Consider the following 24,012-nt stretch of genomic DNA (forward strand, 5'->3'; position numbering starts at 1 on the left):
TGTCGGTGCGTCGATTTATGGATTCAATATATATTGTTTTGTTATATAAAACTTGGTTAGTTGTAGTAAGAGGAAATTTAATACATCTCGAAATGACGAGAGACCAGAGGTGCAGCTTGACAGAATATTGCTACCTATCAATTTCAATGCGACTTATGTAAGAGCTGCAGCAGTGGATCGAGATCCTATGGGAAACAACCCATGCAGGCCATCCAATCCGGCGAAGGACGCACGAAGAGGATATTCCAGTCGAGTCATGAATCTTCTAGATCAAGACTGACGAAAGACGAAAGATCGTTCACCGACGATAAGTCTTCCACGTTTACTTTAATGCTCGTACCTTCGACGAACCTACCAGAATCCTCCATTTATATCTTCTTTATCTTCGTTCTTATATCTAACTATATATGCTTTATTCATTTTTTCTTTGGAAAACGCTATATCCTTTCATCTTTTCCCCCTTGACTCGGTCCACGTGTGACGGTATCCCTGGAGGGAATAGTGAAATTAAACGAGATGTAAAAGGGGTGTAAACTACCGAGTAGATGTTAAGTGGATAATATACCTCGGAGTGAACGAGTCTATCGATCCATCTTGATGACGATCGACTGACAAATTTAGAAAAGTAAATTCGTCTCTCCTCGTAGTGAGATTCTCTTGGATCTCGTTCGCTAAAAACTCATCTCTCTTATCATAGAGTGACTTTGCAAAGTTTGAGAGCATTCAAAAATTACTTGAAGGAATTTCAAATTTTTTGCTTTTGAAGATGAAGTTTTAAAAATGTTGATAATGCTTTGATATGTAATATTTATTGAATATTACTTACGTGAATTTTTCACTTTGCCCCACGCAGTTGTTCGATGCTATGCATTTCGTAGCTAAATAAGTGATTGCTCGGACAGGCGAAGGTAAATTACGTGCAAATTGTTTCTTGAGGGGTTTAGAATCACGGATATGAGGAGTTAAATGAGAAGCCGGCTATTAGCGGTGACTACCGTTGATAGACGAGTTTGTCGAGTTTTTCAACTTACCATCGCGATTCTTCAGTGGCGCGTCATCCTGCAAAGAAAAACTTCAAATCACATCGTTTGCAAACCCCTTTCTCTTAAAGCACCAATCGATTTCGAAAAAAATCGGTTTACGTAACTTACCCAGTTTACACAATAGATGCCGTACATTGTTGGATGCGTTCACTAAAGTAATTAAAATAATATACTATAAATACAGAAAAAAAGATTAATTGTTAATTCTCGACGGTTTTTTCTAAAATATTTTATAAGTATTCGTGAAGGTTTGACCTGTGAGTAAAGATAAAAATAAAGAAAAGTACGTGTATGTATATAAGGGTTTGTTTGAGATGACGTGGAATAATGAAAAATTCAGTGTGCGATAGATGACTCGAGTTCTAAAGCAACAGTGAGCAGTGATTAGCGAGCAGATCTCTTCTGTTTACTCTACGCGGAAGACTAATTCCGATGTCGGGACACTCGAGACGAGAGTAAAGAGATCGTTACATCGTACATCACCCATTTATGGCCGTGTTGCCATCTGGTTCTCGGATTCGCATGAAGATAGAGCCGTTTCGAACGAAAGCGGACCTCCCGTGAGTATCGAGTATTTTCTAACGAGACAGATGCTACCAAGCACCGATCACTAACAATTTCTCTGCCTGCCCTCTTCTCCCTTTCCTCGTCATCTCATGCACGCTCAATATACTCACTTATTTACTTCCTCATCCAGTCTCCTTTAACCCTCCGCCCTCCACCTACCCCTCATCATCATTCTTTTTCTATACTTCTTCTTGTGTTTCTATATTTTAAACACGAAGAGGAACATATATTAGCTAATGGTAATCGAAAAAGTGCACAAATTCATCAAATTAAACAATGGTTTAGGTCTTACGTAGATATCTCAGAGTAAACCGTAATTATTGATTAGATGAATCATAATTTACTTAAATTATGAATATTTAAATTTAAATATTGAGAAGGGGCAATCGTGGCTGCAGGAAAATAAGAAATAAATTTTATTCATTTAATGAAATTAATCGAGAAATCACTATTACAAAATGAAACCAGGAGAGTTTTTTTAAGTCTCAGAGAACATGAGAATCACTTATCGAATCACGCTCCATATGATTGGACATATTGTCAAATGGGTTTATGAACATTATAGTAAACCGATTTATCCAATATGCCAATAGAGTAACATTGTGATTAAAATTTGTATAATGGAGAAGCAGTCTCTATTGATAAATCTTGTCATTTTTAAGACTTTTTTGGCGTAGTAATAAATATGTACAATTACACAATTTTAATTAATTACTATTGTATTTGTGTATGGACATGGAGAAATCAACGTAATTAATTATAAAACTTAATAAAAAAGCGTATTATAATTTGTATATATACCGTTATTAGCGATGAGTGCTTGTTTCCCGGAACCGCCTTGCGATCCAAGAAGCATCGGGAGTTCTTTCGCGGAGGTTCTAAAGGGCTGGTCGCACGATCCATGTTTCATGAGACGATTCTCGCTTCGATCTGGAAAGCGTTGAACAACGAAAAGAAATAGACGAGATAATCAAGGCGGAAGAAGAACGAGAAGAGGAAGAAAACAAAGAAAAAAGAGGAGCGAGGGAGGATGAAATATCGAAGTGAAACCTTTTTAAAAGGCAACGTCTTAAAATTTCAGATAAACGACTGTACAGAAGAGAAATATTGCGTGAAAAGGAAAAAAAACCGAGAGACATGGTCATTTCAGCTCTGTTTCTGATCCATGACTGCGCTCAATTGTATAAAGGATATTGAATAAAATATTTAACATGATCACGTGGCTGTAATCAGCTGCTTTCTTAATTTCATCTTTTCTAATCGATTATTTTTCTCAGAGCTTAATCAGCGAATATGCGACTAAACACAGTAAAGGAGCTTACAGGAGAAGAGTCCTGGGCTTGAAGCAGCACCAACACATGCATACTGCACCTTGCAAATTCAACCCTCCTTCAATATCTTTGCCAACATTGCACGCAAGGCCACTTAATTGTTTCCTCATTCCACCTACGATTACCACCTTATACATTCTGCCTTATACTTCATTTCCCGCCTTGCCCCATCCCAAAACGATTTCGCGAAACATTCTTGAAAACCCCTTCAATTCGTCTAATGGTGCATGTATAATGGAAAACAGCGAAAGCATGGTATACAGTCTGGTAGCCAAACTATTTTCCCGTTACATTTAAGGAACGTCAAGACTAGAAAAGTGGTGGGAGTGTCTGCCTGCCAAGCTTTCGTTGCTCTCGACCGTACTTCCTCCACCATGGTTGCGTTTCGAGTCGCGCATAAAGCATTATACGTGTATATTCTGTGCACTCGATGCGCCATTCGAAACACAAACATTTCCCACGCAAACACACGGATCTCGAGCCATTTCTCTTTACCTTCAATTTTGTTATAATTTTAATGGGACGTGAATATAAACATTTCTTATCATTTCTGGGATACGTTACTTTAAACACTGTGGTAGCTTAATTTGAAAGTAGTGCTACGACTTTTTTTAGAACCAAATTGATTAATATAATTTGTGAGATAGATTTTTTTTGTAGAAATATTATAGTGAATATAAAGTTTGTAACAAATGGACTTACGACATTTTTAATTAAAATTGTTTAATATGTGCTGCAATTTTTATTTATTCGATAGAGAGGAAGATTTATTTCTTTTATATTCAAATTCAATAGCAACATACAAAGTAAATTGTTAAACCAGCTATGAACATGCACTTTTCTCTCAAGATTGTCAGTGGAATATTGCGAGACAAGAAAAATTAGCAGCCCTGCAGAAAAATAAGGCAAAGGTGAATTTTCTAAGAATTTTCTGGCTCGAACCGATAAATTCGAGGAATTTCATTGCAAAACGAAGTTCTGACTTACGAGGCTTGTTAAAAATGATCTCCGATTTTTTCCCAATCGTGCCAACAGGTCGTAACTAACGGCGATTATTTCCCACTGAGTTCTCGGTAGTCGACCGTATTTACTGCGCATATTCAAGTTTTATATCGATAAAAAAAATACAATTTTGCTAAGAAATAAATACATTGTATTCTTCGTTTTATTCAATATCAAATCAATCCTTGATTCATTCAAATTTTCAGACCTTGAAGAATAAATTTCAAAGTTTGCCGTTGCTTTTCCCAATAATTGCACGCTGCAATAAAGTGAATATAAAATGTTTACCATAAACGAATCAGTCATAAAAAGTTAACGGAATAAAAAGCAGTACTATGCATATAATAACGTAATATCGACTATTCTAAACAATAATCTATAAAATACTACGCGTATATATTTGACGTGTTTTATGCGTATAAATGCATATTATATATATGTATGATATATAAACAGTGGAAATATCCCTGATAAATAGCATGTGAATATATTATATCGTGCGCGCGCGCAAACACACACTGTGGTGAGTGAGTTTGACAGCTAAGAGAAGAGGGTTGTGTAGAGAGGAAGGGGAGGTAGTGAGTTAGTAGTGATCGGGAGGGTTAGGTGAATTTAAACGAGATACAAAATGAGGTCGAGCATTCGAGTAAACTATACAATGGCCTTGTATATATTTACATTGCTCGTATAGGGGGCTTCGTCATTTTATTAATTTGTGATGACCAGTGTGTTATAATATTCGACTTTTTTATCCTGCACTCAAAGCCCCCCCCCCTCCTAACAACACTAATTCCCATTTACCATTCTCCTTCACTATCTGATTTTCGCCTCGTTCTCCTCTCCACCGCTTTGACTTGATAGTGTTTACCAGCATGGCATATAGCCAAGTAGACAAACTGCTCATTTACTCATCCAAAGCCCACTGCAAACAACCGCAACACACCAAACCGATATTCTACCCTCGAAAAATCATTTCTGCTTCCTCAAAACTCTTTCCAGATTCGTTATGTCTCCCTCCTTAGTGCACGAGCCATTGCAAACTACTTGGCAACTTTTAATAAGCGCGCGGTGCTCGGCAACTTGTCTCTGTTTCATTTGTTCCTCCCCTTATACAGAACACGCGAAACGAGAGCCCTTACTATTCCTTATTTGACCTATTAATAATGTCAACTTTTGTGCTTTTTCAAATACCCTGCTTCAATGGCTAAGTTCAGTGGACTTAACTACTGAGTGGATAATATAAAGGTGCGTATACGCTTGCAACCGAAGCTCGCAACGAACTTTATCTTGAAGAATACCGACATGCTGAAGAGAATTATTGAGGTCTGGTGCAGATTAAAACATTTTATTCTCCACAAAACGAATGAGTGCACTAATACTCTAATATTCCTTTGATAAAATTCCTATAAAGATTAGAGTATCAATACGCTTATTCGGTTTGTGCGGAATAAAATGCTGAAGTGTGAACGCATCTTTAAGTTCCGACCTAGTGTTACACCGCAAGGTTTGCCCTGGCGTCTACACTTGATGTGCATCGAGGTTTGGTTGCCAGTGCACATGTATCATTATGTACACACCCTAATGAACCACTACAGCTTCCTTCCTGTGGTACAGCCAACGTCATCTCTTGGATTTCCAAGGGAAGCAGACTGCAGCTTAAAACGATCCCTTCTTGTTTTTGCTTGTTGCCTCACTCGATGCTATTATAAGAATTTCTGACTTAGCGATAAAAGAGAGAGAAGTTCTCCATCTAATCGGCACTTTTGATTATCTTTCTATAAGATTTAAATAAAAATGTTTTTTATTATCAATAAAATCTTTCTTTGCAGATAAAAAGTTATGCAGCTTTAGGTTGCAAATGGTAAGGGTGCCTCATTTTTTCAATTGTTTTTGTTTTTAAATTCCCGCTTCAATTTCAATATTTTTTTTTATTTCATTTATTTATTTAGCATGTTAAATGCATGTACATATACATAAGTATATATTTCTAAATTTGTGCGTAAATTGATAGAAATATTTAAAATAGTTATTTTTACTTAATAATATTACTTAATTAACATTATTCTTGTTACATAATTAATCAATAGAATATATTTTTTAAAATGTTAAAAGAGACTTTTATACTGATACTAGCCTTTTGTACTTGTTTTTTTGCTAGTAATTTGTAAGTTTGCTGAAGCACATTCTTCGCAGGAACAAGAAGTAGGAACTGCTAATTGTTTCTTTATCATTTTTCCATCTTCGCACATTAACTCCACAATTAGACCCTTGAATTCTTTTGGCTGACAGCAATGGCAATCGCTCCATTGCCCCCAATATGCTATATTAACATAAATTGTGTTAATAATTTTTATAATAATGTTCATAATCGACAATAAATTGTATTTGATTAAAATATAAAGTAAAATAACATTACCTGTGTCAAAGTGAGTGGATGAATTACATATTCCTTTGCACTCTGCTATTCCTTCTACTAAATGTATATTTTTGCACACTCCATGAATGACATGTTTTTCAACAAGCAAACCTATTGTTGTTTGACTATCTACATAACTAACTGAGCAAGTAGCTGTAACAATCAAATTGTTAAATTTTTCTCAAGCATATAACATCGAAAATTCGTAAAAGTATCATAATTTAATATTCACCTTTTGGTTCAAGTGCAGTTAAATTACACTGTTTACAGCATTCATCATAGTAAATTGCTTGAGGCGGACAGTTAGTCACATCGGGACAAACAGTTAAAGAACTATGAATCATTAACTAAAGCATATATAATAAATGATATTAATAAATGTTCTTATACACTTAAATTTTGCTTTAAACTTAATTACTTTAATACCTGATTATCTTGCTCCACGCAAGTATTTGTGATACATTTATTGGGAAACCATTTTTTACCAGGTTTATAAGAAATACCATCAATAATACAATAGGTCTGCTTACACTCACCACAACACTTATTGTCATCTGATTCTTGATATTCCCATCCCTATAAAAAATGTATAAAATTAATAGAATAAATCATATTCAACTCGAGTTTAAATCTGTCTTACCTGTTGGCATTCCCTTGAACAGGTTTCAATTTTCTGCTCTTTTATTAGTCCATTCGAAATTTCCTTACATGTTTCTATGATACAATTATTATGTGACAATCTCCATTCTTGTCCAGGTTCATAAATAATACCATCATAGATACACCCTGTTTTAACAATTTCTGGACAACATTTGTTCTCTATTTTACGCTTTTCAATTTTATACTCATTAGTTTCTGATAGTTCAACATCAATACACTTTTCAATAACTTCTTGGATATAAAACTAAAAAATATAAAATTTAACAAATTATTACTGGAGTTATAATTAAATTATAACATTCAAATCCATTATTTATACTTACCGAACTATTAGTAGATAGTGCACAAGTATATTGAGTACAATGATCATCAGAGTACCATGTATGTCCAATTTCTTTAATTTCATCGCCTACAATGCAACCAAGTGGAACGCAATTACCACAACAATTTAATGATGTATTCTCCGATGGTTTATATTCGTATCCAAAATCACAGCTTTCCGGACAAGTTTGCTCTTTAATTATTTTCTGAATTCCACTTGTATCTTTAACACATTCAATAGCAATACAAACGTTTTCTTGATCAGGATACCATAAATCTCCAACCTAGACATTATTAAAAATATAATGTTCTTGTTAATAAAGCACAGTTGAATGATAAAAAACCATGAGATGATTTAATTGTTACATTGTATATGGAATCGCCAAATTTGCAGCTGATACGTTCAAAGCTCGGACAACATTCATTTTCTACGATTATTTCTCTCAGAAGAAAATCATTAAAATCAGGATGTTTATCCATAGATATGCAATCTGTCGTTATGCAATTTATTTTCACTCCAAATTCGTTATCTTCATCACATGAACACTTCTTGCATTTTTCTTCCCGCCATTCCTCTCCAATCTTCTTAGGCATTACAAATTCAGAATATTCCAAATCGCTGTTCATCAACGTTTTATATAAACAAATATCTCTTGGTGGTTCTGAAAGTACACAGTTAATTTTTTATATTCATCCACTATTGAAAATACACGTTTGTTAGATTGAAATTAATAAAGATACCGCATTTATAATCAGGACAACAAGAATTTGGCGCATGAGTAATATTTGCGATATAATAATCAGGACATTTTGGTTGTGGACAGATATCCGGTCTGCAAATTCTTACAGGTCTTGGACAACAGCCAGTGTTATTAATTACTTGAACAAAACCAGTATCGAGCAACACCTCGTCGACTTCTAATGCCACCTCGTTCAATCCAGGGCACTCATTCGGTGGTAAACATTCTGAAATAATGATCATTTATCCTTATAATTAAAGAAACTTGAGCAAATGTCTTTTCAATAGCACACAAATATATTGAAAATTATTTATGCTAGATATAGTATTAGGAATACAGAATTTATATTATTTAAACTGCAAATATTGCATGATGTAATAGGAAAGCTACGTAAGAATGTTTTTTCCATATCTCAGATACATATATCATATATTCAATATCTTGCTGCAAAATCCTCAAAGACATACCGCAAACAAATCTTTGACATCCATCCACCACAGTCAATTTTGTTATTTGACCATAACCGCATTCAGGTTTTTGTACATCCAAACAGATTGGAACGGGTGTTGGTTTTGGAGCTACAAAAATTATTATAACGATTAATCTTTTAGAAAAATATAAAATTGAAGAGTTATTCTCATATGTATATGTACGAGATTAAAATAATTACCACAGAAATATTTAGGGCAACATTCCTGCTCTGTGCCAGATATTAGAACGGGCGATAAGCTTTCTTCACAAACAGTTTCTATCGCAGGACAATCTGTTTTATGGCAAGTAATTGCTGTTTTATCACAGCTGCATGTAGTACACTTATCTTTGCTCCAAACATCACCGTCAAAGTGACCATCTTCATCACACGGGAAACATTTTTCTTTAGGTATACAAGTTTGATTTTGAAGTACATAATTCTGTGGACAGTAGCAGCCTTCCGCTATGTTTTGCAAGCATTTCGCATGATTCATCTCGTCAATGTTGTCGCAAGTAGCTGTACAGCTTGTCCCACAAGGCTGGTATTCCAAATCTAATATGCGGTAAGAGAAAGAGCACATAAAATTTACGTACAACAGTATACGGCGTGAGAATATAGTACGAAATATGATTTATCTGCTTACGCTCCGGACATTTATATGGACAAAGCTTGCTCGACCTCCAACTATGGCAGAATCCTGCACTTAAGCATTTCCTTGCATATGCTTCAATGCTATCGCAATAACTTCCTCCGGAGCAAATGTTATCTTGACAGCAAGTTAAATAAGGTTCCGGATCAAAAACGTTATGACACTGACCAAATTGAAGCGGATCCAAAAGTACCAAGCACGGATTTTGATCCGCCGGTGGTAAAGTACATTTATTTTTCGCTTCCCCGTGACAATGTTGCATATTGAAAGCCAAAGTGCTTGGTGCATCAGAAGCTAGCCAGCTTTCACCAAACTGTTGTTCCTCGTCCGTAATCTGTAATTCAGTGTAATAAATAAGAGTAATGAGTAATAATGTTAATTTTTTTTTATTATTGATGCAATAATACCTCTCCATCAGGCTTCTTTAAATCATCCTCTCGATCGCCGTTGCAATTTCCACACAAACCTTCGATAGCATCCCCAAAAGCATGCGATGGAAGTTTTAAGACGAATGCAAAATTGTGCAGGAAGCTCGATAGCTCCAAGTCAACTTCCGGTATTGATAACGTGACGTCACCACCTGTATTCTCTTTCAACTCCAGCCAAGAATTTTTCAAGGAGCAATGATTAAATTCAGATCCATCAATCATTGCATAAAACTAATAATGCATAAATGAGAAATAGTATTATTATCTTTTGTAATTTTTGCAATATGTTAGTAATGATTTTTATACCTTTTTCGGATGGTCGTATTGTCTCAATTGCACAATATGTTCTTTGAACACAACTGTAAGAGCCTGTGTACATATTTCTTTATTGCAAGCCACATTAGTCACGTAAACCTATTATGAAAATATAAATGTTTTTTTAATTTGTTGTAAAATTAGTAACAAAAAATTCGTACTTACTTCATACAAATGTTTCGCATTCGCTCCTTTTACATTTTGCACAGTATTTCTAGATAGAATATATGTACAGTTCCCATCAAAACCAAAGCTTTGTCCATCAAAAGTAACAAATTTAGAATTGCCAAGTCCTTCACAGGAGCAATCCTGGCACTTGGTAGGAATTATGCAATCCTCGCCATTCCTAACTGTTCCATCCGGACAGAAGCAACCAGAGAAACAAACACCATGCATTAAAGGACACGGATCAAGCTCTTGTTGATTTTCACATGTCATTTCACATTTGTTCCTGTTTAACAAATTTCTCTTGTCAAAAAAATAAATTTTACTCGAGCACTGGTTTAATTATTACCTGAAACAGTCCTTGTGTATAAATGGTGCAGGGCAAGTCACTGGGCAGTTAAGGTTATTTCTCCAAGTAGATAGGTCAATATTATGATCAGACGCTTGGCAATCAGTGACAAAAGTAGTAAGTGCGCGGCACCGGCATTCCTCATACGTGGAGTTACTACTTAAACAAGCGCAGCTTGTTTCTAAGCAATGAGATGCAAACCGTTCCATATTAATAACTGGCGCACAATCGGAGAGAGAAAGATCTTTCACAGAACTGCAGATAACCCATGCCTTATCCTGAGTTTCGCGTGGACAAACCTACAAACATTTAAGTAACTTATTATTTATAAATAAAAATGAACTTCATGAAAAAACAAATCACTCAATGTGTAAACTTTTTCAAGAGTTATGTTAACTGTTAACTATGTTTTTTAATAAAATTAAAAACTATTAATAAAATTGACAGGACGAACGACACCTGGATAAAAAATGTAACATAACGAGAATAAAGATGAGAATTGTTTAAAATAAATGTTTAGCTATACGTGAGTCTGCAGGTCGCATTCTGGTGATCCCTCCATAATCCAACTGTCTCCAAAACTTGCAGTACTTTGCGATTGAGTTCCATCGGGTAAACGTTTATCGTTCCTCAAATTTCCATCAAAATAGCCGCACAACCCGTCTACATAACCAGCCAATTTAGTACTGATACCAATTTTCACGTTGGAGCTTGAATCCCACATGACCCAAAAACCATAATTATTAGATACAAAATACATAGTATTTCCCACGTGGGAAATTTTGAAGAATCCTGGTTTATCGCCCAATCGCGCGACTTGATGACCGGTGAAAGTGTATTTATCTATATCAATATGCATATCCGGATGCAAAACAACAACATGGTCATCGATAGTTATTACCAAGATTTTCTTGCATGACTCGTTGAAAATTTTACATTGTTTCTCCACTGAAAATAAATTTATAATAAGTTCAGTAATAATTGCATGATAACGCTTTAATTATTCGACAATTTTTCACATTTTGGAAAATCATACTTACACGTAATATACCATTTGTTTCCATACATATCTCTTGCCAAAATATGATTGCAAATGTCATATTTATATTCCAAATGGTCAAACGTGTTGAATGTCCGACCAGTGACGTTACAAATTGCTTCTTTAGGCTGTGGTGGCTTACATACATATTTTGGACATTTTTGTAATTTGTGCATGCTCATTTTTTCATATACTATCGTGTAATCACGAGGGCATTTAGCCTCGGGACAGAATGTTGGCTTTTGTTGATTTAACGATGGCGGTGGTTTATTAGGGGTGCAAGAGTATTGCGGACAAACTAGCTCATTTGGTGGTATATGGCTTTTTACGGTTTTACCTTGGCCATGATGCAGGTAATCTCTGAAAATTCATAAAAGATATACCAAATGGTTTGAAATATGGTCCTCTAAAACATAATAAAATTGTAACAAAATAAACGGCAAAAATATACTTTAAAATCTACGCATTTCGACGTCAAAAAAATATCAATACCTGTAGTTACTAGTTTTTCGATATCCTTTCACTCCTGAATGTTTTCCACCTTTCGTATAAATATTTACGCTCGAACCAGTAGTTTTTCTCTTATTATAAATTTTTATAATTGTTTTATATCCAGGTGGACATGTGGGTTTCTCACAGGGAACTGGGGGTACTGAAAAAATATTTATATTGATCGACAAGAGAATAATGCTTAAAATAATATTAACTAATCATAATTGAAATTATAGTATTATTACTTGTCGGTGGTGAATGAGTGATTTTAATTTCTTCGGTAGATTCAGTAGTAGCATGTGTAGTTGATGTTGTAGGGTAAACGGATGGACAATCTCTCTCATCGTCAGGACAATCATTAACGTTATTGCACCACAAAGTTTCGTTGATGCAAATATCGCTAGTGGGACAGTGTCTTGTTCCAATGGGACAAGGCTTACAGATACAAGTACAAAGTTCAGTAATGACTGATTGTACATCAGGCCCTTTACAGGGATCACATTTCTTTGGCAAACATGCAGCAGCACCACCCAGTGTACAGACACATTCTAAACAGTCCTCAGTTTCGTAAATAGAGCCCACGGGATAACTAATAAATAATTATTCAATTATGTAAATAAGTTTTTGATTTTAGTATAAAGGTGTAAATTAATTAGCAATTTAAAACCTGACACGCTTACATCATATGGCCGACCACACATGGACATTCTTGCTTAGTGACGCATGAATCGCCATCCCACCAATATGATTCTTCGCATTTGCAATTTTGTTGATATTCCTCAGTAACTCCCTTACAAACATTACATTGATTGTTAATCTCGGTTGTTGCTTTCCAAATTTCAATTTTATCTGGTATTTTCTCAGCTGTCAAGAAAGTATTTATACTATTAGCTAACTAATTAGGTTTGTTTGGCAAACACTTTCTTAGTTTTATAAAAAGTACTCACGATATGGCAAAAAGCATCCAATTATCTCCACTTTCAGACCAATATGTTCGTGCCAGCTGATTGGCTGAATCTTCAAATATCTGGCGTGCAATGGTCGTTCAAAGAAATTTTTTTTGACAGTTGCAGAATCAAAGTTGGCTAAAAATACTTTTTCCTTAGAGTAATTGTCCAATACGGAATTCCACTTGTATCCATCGTTGCTATAAAATACTTTGTACGTAGTGGTCCAAATGTTTCCAGATCCTTTGGTGATGATACCAGTTAGATTACGTAGTTCTAGGAGATCGAATTGAACAAATTGGTCAGGAGTGTCCAACTGTGGCTGCCATATTCCTGAGGACGATAATCTAATATTTGGCAGCAAAACTGTCAAAGTGGAAGAAGCGGAAATTTGATCATCAGCTATCAATCCGTTGTCCAGTCCCATTAAGTCTTCACACACTGAAATGTTTTTAAAATACATGTTTATTTATTACATTATCTGGTTTTATTTTCTTAAAGTTTAATAAGACTAAAATATTATGATCACCACCTGGGATAACAGTTTCCTCGATATACGTAGGTGTACTAGTTGTTAGTGTGGTTATTTTTGAGATATTTTCACTATCGACATAGTCCTTGCATCCTAATATCTCAGCTTTAATTGATATACCGTTGTGCCATGAAAGAGGGACTATTCTAATAATTTTGGCCTCAACCGGCTCATAAAATTGTTGTTGGAACGTCTTTTTACTATCCAGCGGTCCATGGAATACTCGTGGCTTCTGTTCATGATCCATTATGTATGAAAATGAATAACCGTCCTCCGAAAAAAGAATTTTGTAACTCGTAACAAATTTATCTCCATATGAACTACCTTGTAAAATTATACCATAAATCGCAACTGGTTTATTCAATTTTATTTCCAACCTAAAATTATTGAAATGTGCGTTACTTTAGATTAGAATAAAAATTTCTTCATCGTATCATATTAATTATTTGTAGACAAACTTAAACTTGCCATTGGTTGGCGCTATTGAATTCTGGCTCCCAACTATCACCCATCAAACTAGGTGAAAATGGATGAATTTTTATGGATTTCGTTGGTAATTTATAACTACTAGCATTGAATGTTACTCTGTCTGGCAAATAATGTTCTATAAGTGGTATGTATTCCTTGCTATCACATAATTCAGGAGGAGTAACAGTGCTTCCTATTATAATTGTGTGCTCTTCCAATGGTTTAACCGTATCAACCCATGCATTCGTTCCAATGCTGTGTCACAATAATTTTTATATAAAGTATAATTTAATTTAATTTTATGCAAATGAATAAAGTCATCTTATATAAGCATAGTATTAAAAAAATCATTTCATCAAAAACATTACTTACGTAGAAAAGAAGGAAACTGTAGTTAATTCTGGTTCGATGGTAGTTGCGCACAATGATTTGTCACAAGCAAAATAATTATTGACACACTGACATATTTCGCAGTCAGAGACTCTTACGACAGTTCCTGGTTTAACAGGTTCCCCATCATGGGATTTACAAATACAATCAGCTATGTTGACACATGTATCTGCATCTCTCCAAAATTTATATGATGGACAATTAGGTCTGTCAATTGGAACACATCCTGTTCAACAATTTTTTTATTTAATTTATATTTTTATTAATAAGATATTTTTAATTTACGAAAGAATTATAGCAAAATCAAAAACTACTCCTTACCTGGAATACAACTTGTCTCCTCATTGCAATAGCCTTGCCCAGTCAATAAATGCTGGTAATACTGACATGATCTTTCACATTCGATTGCACAATCACTCCATGTTTGTCCTTCTTTACATATGTCTGAAATATATTTAAAAAAATTGTTATGCTCTGAACAACGTAATACGTAAATGCTGGAAAATTTACCTTTCGTTGTAACAGTTTTATTTTTTGAAATTGTTGTTACCACTTCAACATCTATCGTAGTAATATTATTCAATACTTCAAAAGTTGTTTGCTCTACACCGCATTCTGGCTTAAATATCAAAACATTATAGGGCCAATCACAGACACTTATACGTGGATTATAAAACATATTAGGGCCACAAGTCTTTTCGACAAATTCGTTGGTTCCCATGAGACCAGGAACGCATTGGTAGAACAAATGGCAATTGCTAGGATGCTCCTTATTTGGTTGCGTTACGTCGCAATTATCATATCGTGAAATATCTTCGGTCGTGTTTTCTAAAATATTAAGATTTGAAGGGAACATGATTTTAAGAATGTTTAATAACATGCAATGAAATAGCATACTTACCTATCGGTGTCACTGTTGTTGGCTCTTTACATTGACAAAGAACGCTAATTTCAAAATCTAAGCAGCCTGCGCCCTTTCTTTCTGACTGACAGTACAGGCCCCGCTCCAAACTGCACTCAACGTCTAATCCAGTCTCTTTTGGAGCTTTGTGCTCTTTCACGGATCTACATTTTATATCCACCATTTGATTTACATCGCAAATTGCAGAACCTTTGATATTTGACTGAAAAATATATTATTGCTTTATTTTTATATATTTCAGTTTTTGTTCTTATAGTAATAAATTAAAATGTGTTACTCATAAGAAAATAAACACAAAATGTTTTTAGATTTGCTTTAGTTTGGATCAATATTTTTCTAAATACACTATACTGATTTATAAAATTGAACAAGATTTAATTAATAAAAAAAGTCCTTAAAATAAACTTACCAATTCAAATAAGGTAGGCAAAGGTTCAACGTCTGACAATTTTTTCCCTTTAATTGCTACATCCCGATTTAACCACGCAGTCCAGCCATCAGTGCACTTCAAAGGTTGTTCCAGTGGTACAGTTGAAACTGGAAGGGTAGTCTTTAGACAAGGCTCTCCCTTGCAAACTACTTTCCCTCGAGTACAGAAGCAAGTATGACAATCGTCAGTGCTAACTTGATCACCTTCGTAATAAGAAGTCTGTATGGCAAATAGAAAGCATATTTTAGCTCCATTTCAAGTTACTCATTTATAAAGTGTATATATTTTATATTACGTTTATTGTCAAGTTTATCTATTTAATCGCGTAACTCAGAATGCACCTATACTTTTCTAAAATTATGATATTTATTTGATTTATAATTAAAACTCTTAAAAATTCGAATGGTCGTCAAAATTATTAGAGTTTTATGATATTTTAAATAATATTTTCTTTAGATACAAATCATTACAAGATTTTATATTGTTGTACATAAATTTAGTGTTTATTCAAACTTACGCCATTGATTTCCGTGCAGAATGGATTACAGTCTGACTTCGGTACGCAGTCTACAAAACTGGAGTTCCAGAAAACGTGATTTTCGGGACAAGGTTTGTAAGAGCATCCCTCAACGCAAGTGTCTTGAGAACACAAGTGCATTTTATCTCTGAGCGTCATCAAGTTTTCGCAAGTCTCGTATGGACATGTCGACAAACAGGGGGAATAATTACTACATTTCTCATCGCACTGTATGGGACAAAGCTCCTGCGTTCGCCACTTTATAACAATTCCTCTCATTGCACATTCAAATGCATAGGCTGCTAATGCTGTGCATAAACACTCGCAATCCCCACCTATTTAGTAAAATAAAAAAATATAAAATGAATAATATACATATAAAGTAACTTCAATTATTTACTAATAAAATAACGATGCTAAGAAATAATAATTATGTATTAAATTTAATATTTTCATCATAAGTCATTAGGCGTATACAGCAAAATATCTCTTTTTTATATAAAACTATATACGAGTTTAACGATTTATTTCATGGTTCATTTTTTTACAGAAACAAAAATTTACCTGAGTCACAAGCGCAAGTATCAAATATGCAGTTTTTAATGAAAGGCTCAACTTCAACCTCCGAATGGCAAGATTGGAAAAGATTAGATTTCAATAAGCCACACTTTTGAGATGCCCACAATTTTCGTTCTGGATTTTGCTCGCAGGGATCTGCGATGTCTTTCGGTTCTGGACAATACACATCCTTTTTCCACGAATCTCCAAAGAGATTAGCAGAAGCTTCGGATATTCCACCGGATGGTGTCTTAAAATCATCCTCGCTGTTATCATTATAATCACCACAAAGTCCCTTGACACGACCCTTCCATTTGGGATCCAGTTTTATGTAAACTCTGGTACCTTTTTTTACAAAAATTCCAAGAAATATAAAATTCGTAATCTTAAATTAAAATCAATCTCACCTTTGTCCCATTGTAGGACTAAGCCCAAATCCGGTACATCCAGAAACACAAATATTCCAGCAGATCTTACGGCTATTCTTTGAAACTTATCTTTCGGTAAATCCTTATCACGTATTAAAGCGATACTCTCCTGTTTAGGACCATTTCCCACAGACAATACGATAGACTTTGAGCAGGTGGCCCCAGTTGTACTGCATGGAATATTCTGGATAGAGACATCAAAACATTCCTCCGTACTGAGGGAACCCTTTGCCAAAATATAATTGCAAGCACCTTGGAAGTCGTACAATTTGGAGTCGAACGTTTTATAGTGGGAATCACCCCAAGCTGAGCAAACGCCTAATACAGGTGAGAAGGGGATGATTAGATTATTATGGTTAAATAAAAATCAATTCATAATTGAGTTAAATTCTCTATTTATCAATGAATTTTAAATCTTATTTCGCGTAGTAATTTGTAAAATTTTAATTAAAACTGAGAATCTTGATATAATTTAAATATTTCGCTATGATCATACCTGGACAAATTCTATCAGTACATTTCCATTTGGCACCTGTACATTTGCAAGTATTGCACTCTTCTTGCATAACCGAGCCCTCTTTGTAGCTTCGACCACCATGATGACAAGGACAGTCTTCTTCTTTGATGCATTCTCCATTTTCTAAAACGTAGCCAGCTTTGCAAATACATCCTGATCTGCATTCAGTAATACTTTTTTTTATACTGTCTTCGTATGTGTGCATATTTTCACAAGTTTTATGCTCTATTGGAACACAATCAGTGACCTGTTGATTCTTACTGGATAAACATTGTGATTTTACATCAGCCAGAGCTGGATAGTCTCGAATTTCATCAGCAGTTGCTAATCTACAATTCCAAAGGCCACCATTGCACGTACACAATTCCTGGCCTTTACTGCCAGGTCTAACTTCCTTGTGACCAGCTTGAAATTCAAGACCGGCGTATATACAAGGACACCGACCAATAGGAATGCACTCTCCGTTTAAGTCCAGTGTTTGTCCTTCTGGACAGTTGCACCCTTCCACGCATTCCTCTCTGCAATCTTGGTCAAATGATATATCTGCGCACGATCTAATAAAAATATTTAATTATCATTAACGACTATTTATTATTCATATTTGCATTGATGCTAAAAATAACGATAATTTTATACAAGTCTGTTTTTACTTTGATTTAATTAATCAGCTGTATATGCCAGCTTCAGTTTTAATAAATAAATACCTGGTACAACTATTTCCACAAATCTGATAAGTTTGGCCATTTGTACAGTGAAGATTGCACTCGTCAATTTGAGGACGCCATAGAATTTTTATTCCTGCAGCAGCACACTCCTTGGCATAAGCCGATAACATGGGACACAGACATGATTTAATATCCGCTTCGCAAGAACACATATCAAAAATGCAATCCTTGTGCCATGGTTCTGGGTCAACATACCAGTGGCAATCTGAAAGAACAATTGAATCGTGATCATAATTGATTGAAAAATTAAAAGGAAAAAAGTCTGCAGTTTTTACCAGAGAATATGTCACTGTAGATTTTTGAGCAAAAGCTTTCCGCAGCTACTCTCTTTTGTGGATTACTGTCACAGGGGTGAATGTATTCTTTCCTTGGTATATCCTGGCACTCTTCGGACGCTTTCCATTTATTTGCAAAGGAAACAGCATTCTGCTCCACATCACCATCTGGCGTTAGGAAATCGTCTTTCTGGTTTAACGAGAATGTGCCACAGAGGCCCTGTGTTTTGCCTAATAAAATAAAAATTATTACTACGTTAAGTTTCAATAATTTTTAAGGATTATTAGCCAGCAATTAAAAATTTTAAATTTAATTAACCATAAAATTCTGGAGGAGCATTGATATAAACTCGTGATATTCCATCCCACCATACTTCCAAGTCATTCGGCATTTTAACTGCTAGGAATATACTACTCGCAGCACGTATTTTCACACCATTATCCGCCATGGGTAATTTAATTACATCTTCACCATTTATGGTTATTCGCCGATTTTGCTTTAACTTAATTAAGCTATTCTCTGTTTTAATAGTGACAGTTTTTGTACATGAAGGTGCTTCTGAAGTGGAAGGAGCGAATCCCATGCTCTGAAATATAGATAATTCAGCAATTCTTTCATATTATTAAAATCCATAAAAACATATAAAGAAGAAAAGCCCACCTCGGATATTGCTCCAGAGCAAGGTACATTTTCCACTTGGATACTATAGTTATTGGCTTTCATTAAGTAGTATTTGCATTTGCCCATGAAATCATAATGCTTCCCATCAAAAGTGGTGTAATGAGGATCTCCAATGGCGGAGCATCTACTGCTGCACAAAGTTTCAGTACAGATCCACTTTCCACTGAGACAAGTGCAAGTATTGCAATCTTTCGGTACACTGGTGCCAGGTGGAAACGATTTTCCCCTCAATCTACATGGACACTCATCTTGCAGGATGCATTTATTACCATGCAGCACAGATCCCTCAGGACAAAAACATCCTTCCTCACAAGTTGCTTTCTCAACAGCATCGTCAGCAGCTTCAATATTGGCCCAGCAAGTACGTTGAACCTTTGATCCGCAAGCCATGTATATTCTCCCATTGGTACACTTCATTGCTGAAGTAAATAAACAAATTATATTAATTTTAAATTTGACTTTGAAGTATGATGATTAAAAATCTTAGCTAAGATAGAAATCTGTACTTACGACAAGTAGTATCATCCCTCCAGTTGGCTAATGAAACGATTCCTTTGTACGCACATTGTCTCACGTAAACATTCATCGTGTCGCATGCACATTTTCTGTTATCAACATTGCCACATCGACAATATTCCCATCTACATGCTGCTTCCAGTTCAAGAAGATCGATACTTTTGGAGCAGGCTTGGAATTTTCGATTGCTAAGTATTTTTGTACAGAATTCCACGGCATCTTGAGCAACTTCCGGTTGCCAAGTACAGGGATGGTCCACGTCTGGATCCTGATTGCATTGTTCTATGAAAATAAAACGAATCCCTTGAGAAATAATGCACTGAGTGGAAACAGTCTTGTTATGTCAGCCACGATTCTGTTTTTTTTTTTTTTTTCATTGAATTAGGATTAATTTAAGATTGATCGATAAGATTTTTTACCACCAATTTTTTCTGCATGCCAACTCGATGCCAGAGTGACCATGTTCTTTGGATATCCTCCATTTTTGTCCATCAAATCATCGCTGGAATCTCCGTTCATCGTACCACAGAGACCAACGGTGTTGTTCCACAAATTTTCTTTCGCTTCGATCTGGAGAAATAAAACTCCATCCCACTTTATGGTAACGCCAATCGAATCCAACCAGATGACAATAAAATGAGCCGAAAACTCAGCCCGCAAGCCGGATAATTGAATTGGAATAGGCAAAATTTTTTTCGAATTTCGTAGCTCGATATTATAATTGCTGTCCTGTTTCAGCATGTATTCCTCTCCCTGTATAAATAAATTGATCATTTGATAACAATCACCTTCCCCTTTGCAACCAGGACTCTGCTGATGCGTTATGGTAAAAGCACGATTGTCCGCTTCTTGCACGAGAATGTAAGAACAAACGCTGTCGAAACTGAAAACTTTATCGTCGAAAGTTTTATAGTGCGATTTTCCCCACACGAAACACGTTTTTGGCTCTGGTTTCGTTACTTCGATCAAAAAAGTTTTCTCTCGAATTTTGCCAAATTCCATCGAGTCGCCCTTGAAATCATAGTACATCAGCGGATCATAAGGCGATCCCTTCTGCAAATTTATTAGCATTAAAAATTAAAACAATTTATGGTAATTGTGATTTATAATCATAAAGATTTCAGTTAAATTTTTTTACTCTTAATCAGGCTAAATACTTATATTGTTTACTTACAGTGTTTGTTTGATGAAAGGTTTCATTGTGAGAGCTGTACAATTCGGTTGAATTATTTTTTACACCATAGGAGAGTTCATTATTTATTTCAGATACACTACTGTATGACCAGGTGTGATTAGTCATTTGAGTGTGGGACGTATAAGCAGTTCCATTGGATATGGTGTTAACATTACTGCCATATACACACAGAGGTATAGGCTGTGGCTCAAAAACACCTTTGTCATAAGTACAAGTGTAAGCTTTTGCTGGAGGGAAATCGAACTCTATACCAATTGGACAATTTAGTGAACACGAATAAGTGTCACCTATGCTTGTGCACTGATAACCGCCATTGAATCCCAATTTGATGGAATTACACACCTCTGAAGCTTAATAAAAATGATTTATTAAATTAAATAAGATACTATATTTTTTAAAATATAGTATGTATTTATTTATAACATATCATAAGTTGAATTGTTTTAGTATAATTAACTAAATAGAATTAAAGTAAAAAAACAGCTAGGCACGTTATCAATTATTTTAAGCCTTCGGCCACATCCGGTTTCATTTTCGAAAGATACGTTAATTTCTATAGCTTTGGCTTTGTTTCGGAAATTAGACCGGATGTCATTCGAAAAGATTGAATCATTATGTGTTTTATTTGTTACCAATTCAACAGGTGCTTTTAAGAGTGTTTAGTATTAAAAAATGTTTAAGTAATACTTACAATATTGGCACTGTGGCCCTCGATAATCTTGAGGACATTGACAAACATTAAGCGGAAGACAATTTCCACCGTTTTGACAGGGAGGATCACATACCGCTGTGTTTAATTTATTCTTATATTATTTAAAATAATTAATATTTACTGTATTTATTATAGTTTCTTTTCTCAATTGTATAATTATACATACGCTGACAATCAGGAATAGATACCCAATTGGATTTCGTTGGTTCCCAGCTACCATTTTTACATTCAAGATTTGCAACTGATGATCCATCGGGAAATACAAAGTTTTTTATGCAAGCTACGGTGCAAGTTCTAAAAAAGGATAATAGCGATAAAAAGTCTGAAACATATGTTTTATCTGAGAAAAACCAGAAGTTAAGAATGCTGCTCTTATTAATCGACTACTCACTTTTGACTGCATTGTCTTTGCGAATTAAGAATTGCTGGTGGGAAATTCAGACATGGCTTATTTTCATATTGACATTGTGGACCGGTAAAATGCTTCGCACAATTACATTCATAAGGCGCTATACATATGCCATTATTCTGACACTCTGGCATACAAATTGCTGCAAAAAAATTATTATGTTGAATAACCAAGATATTTTTTTATAAAACAACAAATTTTTTTAATAAGGAAACCGTATAAATTTTTCATTTTTTCTGATTTTCAACATTTTGAATTCTTCAATAATATATTTTGAGATTTATTCAGTGTGTACGATAGAACAAAATATCTGACCTTTTGTATACGTAAAAAATAATTTCACAAGCTCTTACGTTCACAGTGAGGTGTAAAACTCCATTCCGTATCCTGAATCTGCCATTCACCATCATGACAGGTGATTGCCAATTGCTGAAGTCCATTCGGAAATTTATAATCGGTAGCGCACGATGCTATGCAGCCACTGCATAAGAATTAAATTATGCATTGATTTAACCAAAAGATAACATTCAACTTAAAAAAAGCATAATTGAGAGATTCCTACTGACCTATCTAGGGTACAATGTAGTTTTCCATTGACTGGTTTATCAGGCCGATTTCTACAACCACCCGCAAACATTCGGCGCCTTCCGCCTTTTCTACTTATGGTATCGTCATTCTTGATATTTTCACGTAAGATGTATCCCTCATCCTGTTGAGCATCCTCATTGCTATTTAACAAATATTGTCATTTAATAACCGATATAATTTCTTTCCCCACTCGGATTAAAGCTTACATTTAATTTACAAATAATTTATGTCATTTAAAAATTATAATAATAACTTTCTCAGATATTATAGATGTTTAATTTAAAACATAAATTGTTTTATTTTTTGATATTGGTGCACACACACAAATAATAATTATATTACTTAATTTATAATTAGTTGAAAGCTCATAATTGATCGGACAGCGGACCTACTGAATAAGTGAATGAATATTAAAGAATATTTATATATCACTGATTGTAAGAAAAAATGCAGAACTAGTAAATTTATAATTTAGGAGATTAAAAATAATGTTGATTCTTAAATAAAAAATTAATGACAATAATAATGAAATACTAACTTTTCATATGTAGGCAGAACATCAGCGTTACCTTTCTGGAAATGACTTAAACTTATTGATAAAATCAATATGTTAAGGCAAAATTTATTCTTTAAAAGCATTTTTTCAAAGAATTAACCAACGCTCAGTTGTAGCACATTTTTTAAAGAAATTAAAAAATTGGTAACTGTTAAAAGAGATTGGTTTGATTCAAATATCCTAAATATTTTGAACTCTCCGTTATATACCTACCTCTAAGAAGGAAACGGATACCTGATAAATGATAAAGCTGGGGTTCTTGATAATACGGGGTCGATTAGTAAGTTCTATGGGAAGGAAACACTAGAAGAGTACGCTTTACAATATGTGTTCTTACGTTATTAATAAGATATTAAGATGTGATAAAAATTTATTGTAAAATAAAAGTGAAGAAGGAAAAAAGGTAAAATAATATTTTCTTTTTAACTGTTTAAGAACAATGAAAATCTTTAATCGAAACCTTACATTTTATATTAACTATAATCAGACAGGAAGCTGTTTAGCTTATTAATATCTTCGAATGCACGTTTCGTATCATACTAAATTAGTCGCAATTAGAGAGCGTATTTGATAAACGTTAATAAATATCTTATATCACTTAAGAAAAGCTTGTGGAAATAAACAATTAATGAATGCCAAGGCTTTTTAATAGACTC

At 34.5% G+C, this 24,012-nt stretch overlaps 1 protein-coding gene across 1 annotated transcript; it reads right to left on the minus strand.

Moving 5' to 3' along the window:
* Positions 1 to 5,912: 5,912 nt before the first annotated feature.
* On the minus strand, positions 5,913 to 23,439 carry LOC136780474 (hemocytin-like). Its single transcript, XM_066738848.1, has 45 exons — positions 23,339 to 23,439; positions 22,779 to 22,940; positions 22,566 to 22,693; positions 22,195 to 22,354; positions 21,970 to 22,097; positions 21,783 to 21,878; positions 21,071 to 21,441; positions 20,316 to 20,907; positions 19,891 to 20,178; positions 19,360 to 19,799; positions 19,018 to 19,285; positions 18,699 to 18,929; positions 18,403 to 18,628; positions 17,678 to 18,252; positions 17,161 to 17,499; positions 16,760 to 17,098; positions 16,196 to 16,530; positions 15,658 to 15,897; positions 15,228 to 15,450; positions 14,837 to 15,154; positions 14,648 to 14,800; positions 14,309 to 14,552; positions 13,937 to 14,191; positions 13,469 to 13,845; positions 12,937 to 13,377; positions 12,670 to 12,853; positions 12,235 to 12,578; positions 11,990 to 12,149; positions 11,499 to 11,857; positions 10,985 to 11,406; positions 10,459 to 10,757; positions 10,110 to 10,395; positions 9,936 to 10,043; positions 9,609 to 9,860; positions 9,196 to 9,535; positions 8,751 to 9,104; positions 8,548 to 8,658; positions 8,082 to 8,306; positions 7,707 to 8,002; positions 7,343 to 7,624; positions 7,000 to 7,263; positions 6,786 to 6,935; positions 6,592 to 6,706; positions 6,360 to 6,512; positions 5,913 to 6,263 (listed from the first exon to the last, which is right to left on the minus strand). Exons 1-45 carry the CDS (start codon positions 23,437 to 23,439, stop codon positions 6,073 to 6,075), a joined length of 11,925 nt encoding a protein of 3,974 aa, XP_066594945.1. The 3' UTR covers positions 5,913 to 6,072.
* Between the last annotated feature and the right edge of the window lie 573 nt (positions 23,440 to 24,012).

Source organism: Prorops nasuta, unplaced genomic scaffold, assembly GCF_024137725.1.
Source record: "Prorops nasuta isolate Cenicafe-Biocafe unplaced genomic scaffold, Cenicafe_Pnas_1.2 PNAS00019, whole genome shotgun sequence".
Taxonomy (NCBI): Eukaryota; Metazoa; Arthropoda; class Insecta; order Hymenoptera; family Bethylidae; genus Prorops; species Prorops nasuta.